General features: G+C 50.4%; 1 protein-coding gene and 1 pseudogene across 7 annotated transcripts; both read left to right on the forward strand.

The window, feature by feature from the left end:
• The first annotated feature begins 727 nt into the window (after window positions 1-727).
• On the forward strand, window positions 728-7,037 carry LOC123813391 (annotated as a pseudogene).
• Window positions 7,038-13,565: 6,528 nt separating this feature from the next.
• Window positions 13,566-18,872, forward strand: LOC123813377 (patr class I histocompatibility antigen, A-126 alpha chain-like). 7 transcript variants are annotated; one of them, XM_045830363.1, is made up of 8 exons: window positions 13,566-14,287; window positions 14,533-14,817; window positions 15,070-15,345; window positions 16,098-16,373; window positions 16,471-16,590; window positions 17,019-17,051; window positions 17,161-17,208; window positions 18,498-18,872. In XM_045830363.1, the coding sequence occupies exons 1-8, from the start codon at window positions 13,897-13,899 to the stop codon at window positions 18,533-18,535; spliced, it is 1,467 nt and encodes a 488-aa protein (XP_045686319.1). In that variant the 5' UTR covers window positions 13,566-13,896; the 3' UTR covers window positions 18,536-18,872. The 7 variants fall into 7 exon arrangements, 5 of the variants coding, with proteins under 5 accessions (XP_045686319.1, XP_045686321.1, XP_045686318.1 ...); XM_045830365.1 differs by lacking the exon at window positions 18,498-18,872 and adding an exon at window positions 17,370-17,529; XR_006784744.1 differs by lacking the exon at window positions 18,498-18,872 and adding an exon at window positions 17,370-17,529 and having other exon boundaries at window positions 17,019-17,208.

Below are 18,872 nucleotides of genomic sequence, written 5' to 3' on the forward strand. Positions count from 1 at the left end.
CAACCGTTTCCACAGGGATCTGCAGTAACATTAACAAATTTGATTTTTCATGGTGTGTCATTAAATGCATCAACACTGGGAGATCTCTGTCACTTAGTGAAACAAGGCATTACTTTCAAATAATCCTGCATCAGTACAAGAGCCACTCAAGTAATATAACAGAATAGGAAACACTCAATGGATTTGTTTCAGGTTCCATTTTGCAAGGAGCTTTTGAGGAACTACCACTTGTGAGGCTTTAGGGTATGATGAAAGCTGGATACCCACACTTATCGTAAAAGGTTTTTAAAATGTTCCTTCTCCATATTTGTGTGAGGCTGAATATTTTATTATATACTGCAACAAAAAAAGAGATTTAATGCAGAAACAAATATGAAAATCCAGCAGACTTCTAAGGATACAGACAAGAAGTGAGCCTTGCAAAATATAAAATATAAGCAGATCCACTCTTCTCACTACATTGTTTTGTTTTGTTTGTTGTGAAATGGCTATTTTTCACAAAAATATTATTTCTGTTAGCATAGTTTATTAATACTATTCTAAATGAATTAAAAACTTTGTCAAACTGTTTTATTCCTTGTATGGTAAATATTGATAGCTATAACGCACACAAACAAAATCATTTTTGGGATTCTCCCTAATTTGTAAGACTCTATAGATATTCTTTCTTTTTTTTAAGATTTTATTTATTTATTTTTAGAGAGGGAAGGGAGGGAGGGAGGGAGAGAGAGAGAGAGAGAAACATCAATGTGCGGTTACTGGGGGTTCTGGCCTGCAACCCAGGAATGTACCCTGGCTGGGAATCCAACCTGGGACACGTTGGTTCCCAGCCCGCGCTCAATCCAGACTCTATAGATATTCTGACACCGAAATGTTTTGACAGTGGCTGAATAAAACAGCCGGTGGGCCAGGACTCTGGGAGACAGCGGGAGAGTCCTCCATGCACCGGGAGGGCACAGCGCAAAGTCCCGGGTCCCCAAACCTGGCTGCCAGGGTCTCATCCCGAAGACTGAGCCTGCAGCCGGGACGCTCAATGCTCCGGGGTCATCTCCCCAGGGATTTCCCTTCTTCCTCTGGCGGCTTCTTCTGCCGGGATACTCATAACACTAAAGCAGTTCTCACTCCAATTGGGTGGTGGCCTCTAGAGAGGCCAATCAGCATCAACGTGGTTCCGGATATACTGACCACGCCGAGAAGTAGAACTCATTCTCTCCAAACTATCAGGGTCTGGGTCATGGGACCCCGAGCTCTGCTACTGCTGCTCTCGGGGGCCCTGGCGCTGACCAAGACCTGGGCGGGTGAGTGCGGGGTCGGGAGGGAACGGTCTCTGCCGGGCAGGAGCGAGGGGACCCGGAGGGGCGCAGGACTCCGGTACAGCACGTCTCCAGCACCCGCAGCCCAGACCCCAGACCCCCGAGTCCCTCCTCCGCCCCGACTCTACCCTCCCCCTCCTGTCAACCACCGTCCCTTTTTACGTCCCCACGGCCCCTGCCCACACCGGGCGCACCGCGGACACTAGGACACGCATGCTCCCCGCCCCCAGGTACGCACACCCTGCAAATTTCCAGCACCTCGCTGCACGGACCCAGGCCGCGGGAAGTCCCGGTTCATCGACGCTCAGCTACGTGGACGACACGGAGGTCGCGCTGCTTCGACAGCGACGCCCCCGAACCCGAGGCTGGAGCCGCGGGCGCCGTGGATGGAGCAGCCGTGGGTGGAGCAGGAGAGCCGGACTATTGGGAACGAGCGGACAGGGGTTTGCCAGCGCGAGGCACAGATTAACGAAGGGAACCTGAACAAGCTGCGCGCCCACTACAACCAGAGCGAGGAAGGTGAGCCACGCCAGCCCGGGGCCGGTCACGACCCCACCCCCGCCCTCACCCCGCACTGACCGGCTGCTGTCCCCCTGAGTCTCTGGGTCCGTGAGTCAGCTCCAGGCTGCAGAACCCGCCTGCCCCCATTCTGGGTGGAGCTCCCGAGGATTTTGATCCCGTTTGATTTTCACTTTCGGTTTAATCACCTGCGGGTCAGCTCCTGACAAACTGGAGGTGGGACCCGGGCTAAGTGGGCAGGGCTGACCCCTGGGGCGGGGGCAGGGGTCCCACACCTTGCCAGGAAATGAGCGGCTGCGTCGTGGGATCTGATGGACGCTTCCTCCGCGGGTACAGTCGGTTTCGCCTACGACGGCACCGCCTACTTTCGCCCTGAACGAGGACCTGCGCTCCTGGACCGTGGTCAACACGGCGGCCCCCGAAAACCTGGCGCAAGTTGGTGGATCTCCCTGATGCGGAAGAGAAGAGGTTATTTCTGGGAGAGACTTTGCGTGCACTGGCTTAACCAGCTCCTGGAGAAGGGGAAGGAGTCGCTGCTCAGAGCAGGTAGCAGGGCGCTGGCCTCCCCGAGGAGGGCATCTGTGGGCTGGGGCGGCTTCCTACAAGGAGAAGAGGAAAATGGGGCAGTGTCAGAATCCCCCTCCTGCTCGGGAGAGTAAAGTGTCCCCCAGGATTTCTTATTCTGTGACTCACCCGCGGGCACAGTTTTCTCTAAACCAACGGTCCCCAAACTTTTGGCACCAGAAACAGGTTTCGTGGAAGACAAGTTTTCCACGGACCAGAGGGAGGGGTCTGCTGGTAGACAGGAGACAGCGCTCAGCTGCTCGCTTCCTCCTGTGCCGCCCAGTTCCTAACAGGCCACCCACTAGTACCGGTTTGTAGCTCCTTGGTTGGGGATCACCGCTCTAAAGAACCATAAGGGGCCCATCCCCTCCCTGAAACAGCCCACAGTGGTTCCCTCACACCCTGCAGCACCTGGTGCACCAGGACGCTCTCCTGGTTCTGGGGCTGAGACCTCTGCAGGCCTGACTCTGACTTTTCTGAGTCATCAGCCTCGCACCTGAGTCTGTGTCTCCCTCTTAGAGACACTCCTACCCTACGTTCTCACCTTTTTTCTGGAACTTTCCAAGAAATAGGAGATTATCCCCAATGCCTCTGTCCCTGCTGGTGTCTGAGCAGTGCTCTCCCTTCCCCCACCCCACTGTCCTGCCCACTCTCAGGGTGGTCACATGAGCACTGCTGGAGTGTCCCATGACCATGCACAGTTCCTGAACTTTCTCACCCTCCCCTCAGACCCTCCAGAGACACATGTGACCCACCACCCCCTCTCTGACCATGAGGTCACCCTGAGGTGCTGGGCCCTGGGCTTCTACCCTGCTGAGACATCACCCTGACCTGGCAGCTTGAAGGGGAGGACCTGACCCAGGATGTGGAGCTGGTGGACACCAGGCCTGCAGGGGACGGGACCTTCCAGAAGTGGGCAGCCGTGGTTGTGCCCCCTGGAGAGGAGCAGAAATACATGTGCCATGTGCAGCACCCAGGGCTACTCGAGCCCCTGATCCTGAGATGGGGTGAGGAAGGGACAGAGCCTCTCCTCAGGGTGTCCCTGAGCAGGGTCAGGACTCAGGCCTGAGGTTCACTTCTCACCCTCCCTCTCACAGAGCCCCCCTCCTCAGACCACCATCATCATCGTGGGCATCACTGCTGCCCTGGGTCTCCCTTGTAGCTGTGGTCACTGCAGCTGTGCTGTGGAGGAGGAAGTGCTCAGGTGGGTAAGGGGTGGGGCTGAGTTCCCTGTCCCCCCTGGGGGTCAAGCCCAGGTGGAAGTGTGCTCTGCCTCATTAATGGGCATGGTGTCCCCCACACTGGGTGCTTGTCCATCTGAGTCCTATTTCCTAACACTGTCTCTTTAGTGAGGCCCATGGGAAAGTGAGGGGACACATTTATCACCTGATGGTTCTAGTAATGGGGACTGATTCCCAGCTGTCACAGGTCAGAAGGGGGAGGTGCCTGCTAAGGACAGACATCCACACTGGCGGTTGATCTACTCTCCCACACATGTACATTCCCTGTATTTCCTGATCCTACCCTGGGTGTTCAGTCACAGTTCTGGAACCTTCCCTGTGCTTCAGGAGTGTGGGAGCTCCTTCAGAGTCATGGGTCCCAGCCTTCCCCCTGACTTCTCACAGAACATTTTCTTCCCACAGGCAGAGGCAGGAAGAGATACACTCAGGCTGCCTGTAAGTCTGGGTGTTGGGGAGGTGACATCTGGGACCCTTGGGAGAGTGTGGGCTGGAGTCAGTGGGGGGCTCTCCCACCACATAACTCTGCTGTTGTGTCTTCCCCAGGCAGCCACAGTGCCCAGAGCTCTGATGTGTCTCTCACAGCTCCTAAGGGTGAGACCCTGAGGGCAGGAAGTGGGGGGCATTGGGACTGAGAGTTTGGGGACTCTCAGACGGGGACATGCTGAGGATGGGGTGGGCTCTGGGGGAATGTGACACTTCTCAGTCTGACCTGAACTTCCTCATAACAACTTTCTTTCCCACTGTGACAGAGCTGCTTTCTACGGGAACCTGCTGCTGAAACAGTCACTGCTGCCTCACTTTGAGATTATGAATCCCTGACTGCTGTTTCTTCACCCGGTATCTGAACTTGTTTACATCACATTAAAATTAGCTATATATTTATATACAGACTCTAAACAGAAGAGACTGGGATTAAGAGCTCCAAGGTGTATTGTTTCTGGTAGGTGTTATTCTATCTCCATCTTACCCCATTGGTTAAGCTGTTCTAAGTCACTTTACCTTCACAAACTTACCATGAGGTGTGCAGACAACCCAGGAGGGGCAGACTGTCTGCCACGGGACAAGGGGACCACACGGCTCCCCAGTGATGTTCCCTGTGACCACTGTGTTCCAAGTGCAAGTAAGGGTTTCTTCCCACACATCCGAATGTGACCCTTTGGAGCCTCTGCCTCTGGCTGGTTGAGTCCCTTGATCCTAACTGAGTGCCGCTTTGGTGCCTAGGAGTCTCCCCAAGCTTCCAGGACCCCCTCTTGTAGACCTCAGGGGTATCTGTGTACAGTCAGAGAGCTGACCAATGTGAAAATGAGAACAGCTGCTTAAAGCAGGAGTTGTTCCAGCGTCCACTGTCCTTAATCCACTGCAGACACTGCCCTCATTCTGTGGATGCTGAGTCCGGGAAGGTCATGGCCAAGAAGCCAAATTCCTTAGTGGCTTCCTCTGAGAGTTCCTCCTCAAGGGAGAGCCCTCAGGCCACAGGATCAGTCTGGCTGCTGAACTGAGAACAGAATCAGGAGACAAGGGACCAGCAAGGCAGGAGGGAAAGGTGTGGGGAAGCTCCCATGGTTCCAAGCTGCAGATGCTGGGTGTTCTGACGGGGCTGTGAGTGGTGGAAACACTGGGAAGGGACTGGACACTGAATGCATGTGGAAGATGATTTCACAACATTTCCTAGTGATTCAATCTGGGGGTGTGGGAAAGGAGTCAAGGTGAACACCCCCCACATGTGCACTGTGCCAGCAGAAAGATGGGGTTACATCAGCAGAGAGGGGGGAGACTGTGGCAGAAGTATGTGTGGGGGAGGGGTGTGCATTTCAAGCTGTCAGCTGAAGAGAAGGTCAAGGTGAGATATCTGATAGACACACCAGTGAGCTGTCAGGTTGGACAGATGAGTGTGGGGACCTTGAGGAGAAATGTCTGGGCTGCAGACATAGGGTGTGGGACGCGATGATGACATTAAAGCCGTGAGCGTGGATGAGGCCACCAAGGGAGTCAGGACTGTGGAAGAGGAAAGAACAAGGACCAGACACTGCACCCACCTGTCCTGACAGTGGGGACATTCATCCTGGTGACCCACCCAGGTTGGTGAGGGACAGGTCTCCCCATCACACAGTCACCATTTGGTGATTGTCATCCATTAGTAATTTACGGGGAGATACTCTGAGATTGTCCTGATTATGGTTGCAATGCTCAGCCTGTTACTTCTAGGCTGCAAGCCTGCACAGCACATTACTGTATGAAACAGCAGGAAATTCAGTTAACACAGGAGAAAATGATGCCCTCAAGAGACCCAGTAAATACACATATGAGGCTGCTGCAGCCATAACAAAGCTACTGTTCTACTGCAGCCTTAGAAAAAATTGTCACCAAAGGCTATGTTAATTGATTTAAGAGTGTGTGTGTTTGTGTGAGAGAGAGAAAGAGAGAGTCATTGATCAGTTACCTCCCATATGCACTCTGACCAGGGATCAAACCCACAACATTTTGGTTCTCGTGATGACCCTCTAACCAACTGAACCACCTGGACGAGGCAGGCATAAATCCTTTGGTGGGGTGTCTGATTAGAATTTTGATTAATTTTTGTTGAGTTATTTTTTTTATTGTTGAGTTGAGTCTTCTTATATATACTCTGAAAGAATTGGATTGCAAACATTTTCTCCCAGTCTGTGGCCTGAGTTCTTTTTACAGACATAACAGCAACACTAATGCACAGATAGATTTTCCTGGGAGGAGGAATCAGAAGTGACTCCCTATGAAGGTTTCCTGGGAGAGGACTTAGGTGACTGAGGGGGAGGAGGACAATGTGACTCATTTATTTTGTGTATTCCTGAGTGTCTTTTGAAACCTCTTGTATGTGCATAAGTAATGTTTTTCAAAAAACAAGTTACATAAAATCCCTACACTTATAAAACTCCTGACAGACCATCCTCACATCACAATTTAAGATTCACACTCTGATCCTCTTCTCTAGGACCAACCACTTGCCTTAGAAATTCCATTCCTGACAAACTTGCCTGGACTCTACGGACAAATCCTCCCACTGAAATGAGCTCAAAATTCCATATATAGTACAAAAACCAACTTATTAAAAGCAACAGAGAGTTGAGGAGATACTAATGACCACACCCCAGAAGAAAGGAAAGACCCAGCTTGGCCTCCACAGAGAGCAGTGCTCTGAGTGGGGAGTGGGGGAAGGTGTGCAAGTTCATTGCCCAGAGCCCAGACATGGAGCCCAGCACTGTCTGCCCTGAGCTGAGCTCTTGATTTTCTTTCTCATCTGCCTTCCCTTCTATACTTGTAACAAAGCTTTTAAATTAATTATGTGTATATAGATAATATGCTATTTATATGATGAATGTATATTCTCTATAAAACATTAAAAAGCTATAAATTACAAGTATTACTAAACTGAATAGGTCCATTCACCTGTGCACATTAAAACCCAATCCAAAGCAAACAGGAGTCTGCAACAAGGAAAGTGTAGGTTTACTATGGCTGGTGTGGGTCAGTTGGTTGGAGCATCGTCCCATAATTGAAAGGTTGCAAGTAGATTCCTGGTCAGGGCACAACCTCGACTGTGCATAAGATTCCCAGTCCTGGTACCAATGGAAGAAAATCAATATTTGTCTCTCACATCAATGTTGTTCTCTCTTCTTTCCTCTCTCTCTGTAAGCAATGAAAAGATAATGTCCTTGGGTGAGTATATAAAAAGAAAAAAGAAATAAAAAGCAAATAAAGGTTTATTTAAGGAAGTGGCACCAAACCCAAGTCACAGGTGAGTTGTTGCTCTGAGACCTGGCTCCCTGATGGCTTCTAGGGGATGGGCTGCATAGGGGCCTATGGGACATATTGCAAAGGTCTCCACTGATTGGTCAGCACTAGGGTAGGGGGTGGTTGGTCATTGCATCTGGTCCTAATTCAGCCATGGGGCTGTTCTGTCAGGTTTCACAAGTTTGTGCCACTGCTCTCCGCAGAGTCTCAATCTTCATGAGTACGTATTTGAACACGTCAGATATCCAACCACTTTCCTCTCTGCAGACACCTGTCCACAGCCCTCGGCCCTGCCACAGGGTGACAGGGTCCCTGCACACCAGGAGGCAGGCAGACACCCTGGATGTCCTTCCCTTCATTTTGGGCAGCCCAGGCCTGTCTTGTTCTAGCTCCCCTGTCACCTGGACCCCACACGTTCCTCCCTTTTGGTTTACTTCCTCATTTTCCCCAATATATCTGGTAGAATTTTCCAAATAGAATGAGAAGAGGTAACTATTAAAGCCCTAAACACATGAGGAAACTGTAGGCTATCCTAGCCCTTATTCACATCTTGACTGGATATAGAACTCTGTGTTGGAAATAATTTTTCTTCAGTAATTGGAAGGCATGGCAACCACATCTTCTAGTCTCCAGGCCCATATTTGCTGCCCTTAAGTTTTCATTGTACTTGTCCTCCCTAAGCAAAGAATACATAGCTAAAATCAACTTTATTCTGGGGGGGAATAAATAAGAGAGACCCAATTACTGCCACTTTACCAGATGAACCCATGACAGATGAAGTCAGGGTATCAAATAAGAAACAACAACAACAACATTAGAACCAGACAGACCTAAGAAAAAAGAAACAGTGGAGCTGACCAGAGGATAATCCCCAACACCCCATGTGCCCGTTTTGATGCATCAGCTTATTAAAAACACCCTGAAAGCTGATGAATATTCTGCTGGAACCCTCCCCTAAATTTCTCGCCCTGAGAAGAGAGTTAAAAACCCTCCAGACAGAGATCTGGGGCAGCTCGCTCTAGAGCGCACCCACATCCCCATGTCAGATAGGAACTTCTTTCTGTCCTTGAGATTATCAGCCAGGGGAGCGGTGGGCAGCAGCAGCTGATACTGAATTTAAGAAAAAAGGAAAAGCAGCCCCAACATCGGAACCTATGTGGCGCTTAGGGTGAGGCCCCGTGTTGCCAGGAGCTGGCCTTTTGCTCACTGCTGGGCCGGGTTACTCTCCAGTTGGACACACGTGGTCTCACAGAACATCAGCATCAGACAAGGACATCCCGAGACCATGGCAAACTGAGAGAAAATGACACCACACTGCATTTTGTCTAAACACAGACAAACACAAGGCAGAGAGCACTCACAAAAATACCAGCCACCTGCAGCCAGTGGCTGCCATTTTGGACATGCTGACACAGAAAAATCCCTTGTTCCAGAATGTTCTATTGGACAGAACTGCTCTTCATATTGTCTGGGTTTCCAGTCACAGCACTAGACCCGTGAAAAATGAAGGGGCCAATATCTCTCTGACAGACGACACCACATTTCTGTCTGGGACATGAGTACATATCAAGCTGCTGTATAACAAACCAAACTAGGTTACCTGTGGGCCTGGTGCCTTCAAGCACAAACTGTATTCAGTTCAAACAGGAAACACCTGTCTCCCCATCTCCTTTCCCAGACTGAAGACACTCTCGGAAATCTCATTTCCAAGGGGTGACCTTTCTCTTAGTACAACTCAGGGGCAATGCTTTCAGCAGAGGGTGGGGAGGCAGGGATCCCACCTCAGGGAGAGGGGTTCTAGGAAGTGAGGAGGGACACAAGGCCGGGGCCAGTAGGGAGACTCCCCCTGGTTTACTCAGAACAACCATTCTCACAGTGTGTTCTGTGGAACCCTTGAGGTTTCTAAGGCCCTTCCATGGGATCTATGAGGTCCAATTTATTTTTCGTAGGATTAAGGACATCCTTGCTTTGTCACTGTGCTCACATGTGCATAGAGGTAAACTCAGCAGGAATGGAGGCCGGGACACCCAACTGCTAAGCAGGCATTCTTCACCACCACCCCTCACAGACAAGAAAACAAAACCAGTGTCACTTTAGAATGATGCAGTCAAGGGATTGAAAAGTATTATCTTTACTAAATCATCATCCTTAACTAAACATTTACAAAATATCTCAGCTTCCCATCAAGATGGCTGTGTAGGTAAATGTGGTATTTTCATCACCCCAGGACCACATCAAAATCACAACTTCACTACAGACAACCACCATTCAGAACCACCTGAAATCTAGCTGAACACAAGCCCTACAACCAGGGAATGAAAGAAGCCACATTGAGACTGAAAGGAGGGGACACATGCAGAGCAGGCTGGTCCCACACTTGCATGTGGCTGATAAAAATTGAAAGGGGTATGTCAGCTGTGGAGGCGCCCTGAGGAGTGAGGCATCCCTGCCCTAAATGACACTCCTCAGCCCAGAGTTTCTGTGCCAGGAGGTCAGGTCTCCACAACTTCTGGCTGGAAGAACTAGCGGTGATGGTGGCTGAGTGACACACAGGCTCTGGAGTCCCAGGCAGTTCCTCTTAAAGGTCTGCACACCCACAGACATGCTCCGAGCTCTGGTGCTGGAATGGCAGCTCAGAAAGGAACCAGGAACATACCGGGAGCAACTGGATTCTCTGGCATCAGAGTGAGAGCTGAGGGCAGCTGTCTCCCAGACACAAGTACTGGCAGAGGCCATTGTCCTTTTCCGAGCCCTCCCCCACTCAGAGCTGGCAGGTGGGCACCATATCTGAGTCTCCAACAACCTGGCTCACACTCCTTGCCACACCCTGATGATTGCCCAAACACCACCCCACCCAACTAACGGGCCCCCCCCATTGCCCTTTCTAGTGATATTTCCATGCAAACTGTGTGTCTTGGCTCATGCTACAGATTTTCCTAAAGTGTCTCAAACAAGCAGTATCTGGCCTAGGCATGCCCTGTACCTCCAGCTAAGTGGCCCCAGGTCTGGTGCTAGTGGCAGCTGGCCTTGGTTTGCAGCTTGGCCTCTCCCAGGCACCTCCAAGCCCAGCACAAGGAGCAGCCATCTACAGATTGCTTTGTTTTGCTCATGCTGGGCAGCCCCAGGCCAGGCATAGGTGGTAGCTGACTGTGGCCTGCAGCTCCCAAGAGGACCTTGAGCCAGCACCACTGATGGAGTGCTTCAGACCAGGAAAAAGCATCACTCAACCACCTCCACAGAAACACACTCAAGGGGCAGACTCAGCAGGCACCAGAGCCTCCACGGTGATTGCGGCCAGTCCTCGCAGCTGATCAGCCTGGGGATAAATCCTTTCCATTGCCAACAGCAGTACTGACTCAACTATAACAGCAGGGTGCACACGGCCCACAAGGGGGTGCACCAAGAGTGCCCTGGTTGGGTCACCAGGGTGGCTGCAGCACTGGGCCCTCTGGGACACCTACTGCATGGGGACACTCTACAAAGACCAGGAGATGCTGCAGCTCTGTCTAACACACAGAAAGAAACACAGGAAAGCTGCCTAAATAGGAAGCAAAGCATCATGTCCCAAATGAAAGAACAGAACAAAACTCTAGGAGAACTAAACACAATGGGGACAAGCATCCTACCAGATGCAGAGTTCAAAACACTGCTTATAAGGGTGCTTAGTGAACTCAGGGGAAGAGTAGATGGCATCAGTGTGGAGCTCAGCAAACAGATAGGGCACATAAAAAATGGAGATAGAAAACATTACAAAACATTATAAGTGAAAAGTTCAATTACCGACATGAACAACTTATTGTAGGGAATCAACAATAGAGTTAATGAAACACAGGATGAAATAAGAGTTTGAGAAGATAAGAAGCAGAAAACACCCAATGAGAACAGCAAAATGAAAAAGAATACCAAAAAATTAAGGATAGTATAAGGAGCCTCTGGAATAACTTCAAGCATACCCATATTTGCATTATGCTGGTGCCCAAAAGAGAGGAGAGAAAGCAAAGAATCAAAACCCTATGTTTTAAACAATGATTTGGAAAATTTCTCTAACCTGATAAAGGAAGTAGCCATAGAAGTCCAGAAACGGCAGAGTCCCAAACAAGATGAACCCAAAAAGGCCCACACCAAGAAACATCATTAAAATGCCAAAAGTTAAAGACAAGGAGATCATTTTAATAGCACCAAGATAAAATCAGTTAGTTACCTACAAGGGAGCTGTGGTAAGACTGCCAACTGATATCGCAACAGAAATTTTTCAGGTCAAAACAGATTAGCAAAGCTTTCATTTTTCACTGAAGGACAGATAAAGAGCTTCACAGAGAAGAAAAAGCTACAGCAGTTTAACTGCTCAACCAGTATTACAAGAAATGCTCAAGGGTCCTCTTTAAAATGAAGAAGAAAACTAAGCACAAACATGAATAATGAAATAGCTATAAGTACATATCCATCAAAAATTACTTTAAATGAAAGTAAATTAATTGCTGTAATATAAAGACACATGGTGGTTGAATGAATAACAGAACAACCCTCAGATATGCTATCTACAAGAGACTCAATTCTCATCGAAAGACAGAGACAGAAAGTAAAACGATGCAAAAAGGTATTTTATGGACAAGGAAACAAACAAACAAACACCTGGGGATAGCAGTCCTTCCACCAGACAACACAGACTTCAACAAAGGCGATATAACAAGAGGGAAAGAAGGACCCGCCATTTCCATTTCTTGGTATTTATCTGAAGAAACCCAAAACACTAACCAAAAAGACATCCACATCCACATGTTCATTGCAGTGTTATTTACAAAAGCCAACATATGGAAGCTACCTAAGTGTCCATCAAGAGATGATATGATTTTAAAAATTGGTGCATATGCACAACAAAGTCTGACTCAGCCACACACACACACACACAAAGAATGACGTCTCTCCATGGGCAACAACACAGTGGAGGGCACGGTGCTGAGTGAAACAGTCAGACAGAGAAGGACAAACGCCAGGTGACTGAGCCTGCATAAGGAATCTAACACATACGGTAATCAAGCGGAACAGAAACAGACTCATAGACACAGGGAACAGACTGATGGTTGCGGGATGGGAGGGGCTGAGTGGGCTGGGTAGAATGGTGAAGGGATTAAGAAGGACACATTGGTACAGAACAGTCATGGGGATGTAAAGTGCAGCACAGGGAATACAGTCATTAATATTGTAATAACTACATATGGTGTCAGGTGGGTACTGGATTTATCAGAGTGATTGGTTTGTAATTTATTTAAATGTCTATTCATAGAGTCATACACCTTAAACTAATATAATATTATACATCAACTGTCATTGAAAAATTTAAAAAATTAAAATAATTGTATCTTGAATTCAGTATATAAATGGATTAATTCTTAACTGTCCTTAACGAAAATGGAGAATTAAAAAAATACCATGTCTCCTATAATGACTGGGAAAGTACACAAACACACTCTGCTACATCCCCAAGTGCCATGAACCCAGGAAAGTGACCTGTGAGAGCTGAGTCAGCCTCTTCTTCACGGAACAGCAAGTTCACTTAAGAGAATGAGAGACACAGAACCTGTGATGACTGAGGTGTGGTGAACTGGCGAACACTCTCTCAAATGAAACGTGAGCTTCTCCCTCAAGGAGAGTCAGCAGGCAGTTGACACTTGACAGCACTTGTTGTCTGGATGGAATGGAAGCTCTCAGGGGAAAACCAGGATTCTGGCAAAGGTGTGTCTCACCACAGCAGCCAGACAGCTTCCCAGAGCTGACAGCTGTTTCCACAGGGATCTGTGGTAATGTTAACAAAAGTGATTTTTCATGGTGTGTCATTAAATGCATCAACACTGGGAGATCTCTATCACTTAGTGAAACAAGGCATTACTTTCAAATAATCCTGCATCAGTACAAGAGCCACTCAAGTAATGTAACAGGATAGGAGATACTCAATGGATTTGTTTCAGGTTCCACTTTGCAAAGAGCTTTTGAGGAACTACCACTTGTGAGGATTTAGGGTATGATGAAAGCTGGATACCCACACTTATCTGAAAAGGTTTTCAAAATGTTCCTCCTCTGTATTTGTGTGAGGCTGAATATTTTATTATATACTGCAACAAAAAAAGAGATTTAATGCAGACACAAATATGAAAATCCAGCAGACTTCCAAGGATACAGACAAGAAGTGAGCCTTGCAAACTATAAATATAAGCAGATTCACTCTTCTCACTATGTTGTTTGTTTTGTTTTGTTTTGTTTTGTTTTTTTGTGAAATGGCTATTTTTCACAAAAATATTATTTCTGTTAACATAGTTTATTAATACTATTCTAAATGAATTAAAAACTTTGTCAAACTGTTTTATTCCTTGTATGGTAAATATTGATAGCTATAACGCACACAAACAAAATCATTTTTGGGATTCTCCCTAATTTGTAAGACTCTATAGATACTCTGACACCGAAATGTTTTGACAGTCGCTGAATAAAACAGCATGTGGACCAGGACTCTGGGAGACAGCGGGAGAGTCCTCCGTGCACCGGGAGGGCACAGCGCAAAGTCTCGGGTCCCTAGACCTGGCTGCCAGGGTCTCATCCCAAGGACTGAGCCTGGACGCTCAATGCTCCGGGGTCATCTCCCCAGGGATTTCCCTTCTTCCTCTGGTGGCTTCTTCTGCCTGGATACTCATAACGCTAGAGTAGTTCTCACTTCAATTGGGTGGTGGGCTCTACAGAGGCCAATCAGCATCAACGTGGTTCCGGATATACTGACCACACCGAGAAGTAAAACTCATTCTCTCCAAACTATCAGGGTCCGGGTGTTGGGCCCCCGAGCTCTGCTACTGCTGCTCTCGGGGACCCTGGCGCTGACCGAGACCTGGGCGGGTGAGTGCGGGGTCGGGAGGGAACAGTCTCTGCGGGGCAGGAGCGAGGGGACCCGGAGGGGCGCAGGACTCCGGTACAGCACTTCTCCAGCACCCGCAGCCCAGACCCCAGACCCCCGAGTCCCTCCTCCGCCCCGACTCTACCCTCCCCCTCCTGTCAACCACCGTCCCTTTTTACGTTCCCACGGCCCCTGCCCACACGGGCACGACCGTGGACACCAGGACACGCGTCCTCCATGCCCTCAGGTCCCCACACGATGAGTATTCTCAGCATCGCCGTGTACGGATCAGGCCGCGGGAAGTCCCGGTTCATCGGAGTCAGCCAGGTGGACGACACGGAGATCCTGCGGTTCGACAGCGACGCCCGGAACCCCAGGCTGGAGCCGCGGGTGCTGTGGATGGAGCAGCGGTGGATGGAGAAGGAGATGCCAGATTATTGGAACCAGGAGACAGGGGTTTGCCAGCGCGAGGCACAGATTAACGAAGGGAACCTGAACAAGCTGCGCGCCCACTACAACCAGAGCGAGGACGGTGAGCCACGCCAGCCCGGCCCGGTCACGACCTCACCCCCCGCCCCTCACTGACCGGCTGCTGTCCCCCTGAGTCTCCGGGTCCGTGAGTCAGCTCCAGGCTGCAGAACCCCCCTGCCCCCATCCTGGGTGGAGCTCCCCGGGATTTGATCCCGTTTGATTTTCACATTCGGTTTAATCATGCGGGTCAGCTCCTGACAACTGGAGGCGGGACCGGGCTAAGTGGGCAGCGCTGACCCTGGGGCGGGGTCAGTGTCCCACACTTGGCAGGAAATGAGCCGCTGCTTCGTGGGATCTGATGGACGCTTCCTCCGGGGGTTCAGTCGGTTCGCCTACCACGGCACCGCCTACTTCGCCCTGAACGAGGACCTGCGCTCCTGGACCGTGGTCAACACGGCGGCCCCGAAAACCTGGCGCAAGTTGGTGGATCTCCCTGATGCGGAAGAGAAGAGGTTATTTCTGGAGAGACTCTGCGTGCACTGGCTTAACCAGCTCCTGGAGAAGGGGAAGGAGTCGCTGCTCAGAGCAGGTAGCAGGGCGAGGGCCTCCCCGAGGAGGGCATCTGTGGGCTGGGGCGGCTTCCTACAAGGAGAGGAGGAAATGGGGCAGTGTCAGAATCCCCCTCCTGCTCGGGAGAGTAAAGAGTGCCCCAGGATTTCTTATTCTGTGACTCACCCGCAGGCCTAGTTTTCTCTAAAGCAGCGGTCCCCAAACTTTTGGCACCAGAAACAGGTTTCGTGGAAGATAAGTTTTCCACGGACCAAAGGGAGGGGTCTGCTGGTAGACAGGAGACAGAGCTCAGCTACTCGCTTCCTCCTGTGCTGCCCAGTTCCTAACAGGCCACCCACTAGTACCGGTTTGTAGCTCCTTGGTTGGGGATCGCCGCTCTAAAGAACCATAAGGGGCCCATCCCCTCCCTGAAACACCCACAGCGGTTCCCTCACACCCTGCAGCACCTGGTGCACCAGGACGCTCTCCTGGTTCTGGGGCTGAGACCTTCTTTGTAGGCCTGGCTCCTGCTTTTCTGAGTCATGAACTAGCACCTGAGTCTGTGTCTCCACTTAGAGACCTAGGTACTCCTACCCTATGTTCTCACCTTTTTTCTGGAACTTTCCAAGACATAGGAGATTATCTCCAATGCCTCTGTCCCTGCTAGTGTCTGAATGGTGCACTCCCTTCCCCCACCCCACTGTCCTGTCCACTCTCAGGGTGGTCACATGAGCACTGCTGGAGTGTCCCATGACCATGCAAAGTTCCTGAATTTTCTCACCCTCCCCTCAGACCCTCCAAAGACACACCTGACCCACCACCTCATCTCTGACCACAAGGTCACCCTGAGGTGCTGGGCCCTGGGCTTCTACCCTGCGGATATCACCCTGACCTGGCAGCGTGAAGGGGAGGACGTGACCCAGGACATGGAGCTGGTGGAGACCAGGCCTGCAGGGGATGGGACCATCCAGAAGTGTGCAGCTGTGGTTGTGCCCCCTGGAGAGGAGCAGAGATACATGTCCCATATGCAGCATGAGGGACTGCCTGAGCCCCTGACCCTGAGATGGGGTGAGGAGGGGATGTGGGGACAGAGCCTCTCCTCTGGGTGTCCCTGAGCAGGGTCAGGACTCAGGTCTGAGGGTGACCTCTCACCTTCCCCTCACAGACCCCCCTCCTCAGACCTCCATCACCCTCATGGGCATCCCTGCTGCCCTGGGTCTCCTTGGAGGTGCTGCTGCTGCAGCTGTGGCCGCTGGAGCTGTGCTGTGGAGGAGGAAGGGCTCAGGTGGGCAAGGGTTGGGGCTGAGTTTCCTGTCCCCTGGGGGTCAAGACCAGATGGAAGTGTGCTCTGCCTCCTTTATGGGCATTGTAACCCCACACGGGTGCTTGTCCATCTGGGGCCTATTTGCTAACACTGAGTCTTTAGTGAGGTCCATGGGAAAGTGAAGGACAAATTTATCACCTGATGATTCTAGTGATGGGGAGATTCCCAGATGTCACAGGTCAGTGGGGAAGGTCCCTTCTGAGAACAGACATCCAGATGGGCAGTTGATCTACTCCCCACACGTGTCCTTTCCCTGTATTTCCTGATCCTATCCTAGTGTTCAGTCACAGTTCTGGAACCTTCCCTGTGCTTCAGGAGTGTGGGGCTTCTTCAGGGTCATGGGACCCAGTCTTCCCTCTGACTTCTCACAGAACATTTTGTTCCCACAGGCAAAGGCAGGGAGAGGTGCACTCAGGCTGCCTGTAAGTCTGGGTGTCAGAGAAGTGACATTTGGGATCCTTGGGAGAGTGTGGGCTGGAGTCTGTGAGGGGGATCCCCCACCCCCTAACTCTGCTGTTGTGTCTCCCCCAGTCAGCGACAGTGCCAAGGGCTCTGAAGTGTCTCTCACAGCTCCTAAGGGTGAGACCCTGAGGGCAGGAAGTGGGGGGCTTGGGACCGAGGGGCACAATTGGGTTTTGGGGACTCTCAGAGTGGGACATTCTGAGGATGCAGTGGGCTGTGGGAGAATGTGACACTTCTGAGACTGACCTGAACTTCTTCATGACAACTTTCTTTCCCAGTGTGACAGAGCTGCTTTCTACAGGACTTGGTGCTAAATAGTCAGTCCAGCTGCCCTTTGGGATTATGAATCCCTGACTGCTGATTGTACATTAGTGTGTGTGTATATATATATATGTATATGTAAACATAATAGATGGACATTAAACACTCCAAGGTGTATTGTTTCTGGTAGGCGTTATTCTGTCTACACCTTCACCCTGTTTGTTAACCTGTTCTAAGTCACTTTACATTCATAAACTTACCATGAGGTGTGAAGATAACCAGGGAGGGACAGACTGTGTGACACAGGAAAGGGGACCTCACGTCTCCCCACTGATGTTCCCTGTGACCTCCTGTGCTCCATGCGCAATTAAGGGTTTCTTCCCGCACATCCGAATGTGACCTTTTGTGCCTCTAGCCATAGCTGGTTGAGTCCCCTGATTCTAAATGAGTGCCATTTTATAGACTAGGAGTCTCCCCCAAGCTTTCAGGGCCCCTTATTGTAGACTTGAGGGGTATCTGTGTGGGGTGCAGAGAGCTGACCAACAGAAGGTGAGAACAGCAGGAAGTGTTCCAGCATCCATTGCAGACACTGCTCTCATTCTGTGGATGCTGAGTCCTGGAAGGTCATGGCCAAGGAGCCCATGTCCTTAGTGGCTTCCTCTGAGAGTTCCTCCCCAACAGAGAGCCCTCAGGCCACAGGGTCAGTCTGGCTGCTGGGCTGAGAACAGAATCAGGAGACAAGGGACCAGCGAGGCAGGTGGGAAAAGTGTGGGGAAGCTCCCAGGGTTCCAGGCTGCAGGTGCTGGGTGTTCTGACGGGGCTGTGAGTGGTGGACACAGTGAGAAGGGACTGGACCCTGAAGGCATTTGGAAGATGGAGTTCACGGCATTTCCTAATGATTAAATTTCGGGTGTGGGAAAGGAGTCAAGGTGGACACCCCACATTTGTACTGTGCCAGCAGAAAGATAGGGTTATATCAGCAGAGATGGGGAGGACTCAGCAGAAAATTGTGTGGGGGAGGGGTGGGCATTTCAAGCTGTCAGCTGAAGAGAAGGTCAAGGTGAGATATCTGATAGACACACCAGTGAGGTGTCAGGTTGGACAGATGAGTGTGGGGACCTTGAGGAGAAATGTCTGGGCTGCAGACATAGGTGTGGACGCGATGATGACATTAAAGCCGTGAGCGTGGATGAGGCCTCCAAGGGAGCCAGGACTGTGGAAGACGAAAGAACAAGGACTGGACACTGCACCTCCCTGTCCCAACAGTGGGGACGTTCATCCTGGTGACCCACCCAGGTTGGTGACAGTCAGGTGTCCCTGTCATACAGTCACCATTTGGTGTGTGTCATTCATCAGTAATTTACAGGGAGATATTCTGAGATTGTCCTGCTGTGCTCTTCACCACTTCTACACTCACCCTCCTTAGCCCCTCTCATACCTTCCACCCAAGTCAGCGAAAATATTATGTTTGTCCTGTACTAGCCCTGAGTAGTTTTCACTCAGATGTACAGTATAGGGAA

This window comes from Phyllostomus hastatus, unplaced genomic scaffold, assembly GCF_019186645.2.
Source record: "Phyllostomus hastatus isolate PE091 unplaced genomic scaffold, TTU_PhHast_1.1 phas_contig_151, whole genome shotgun sequence".
NCBI lineage: Eukaryota > Metazoa > Chordata > Mammalia > Chiroptera > Phyllostomidae > Phyllostomus > Phyllostomus hastatus.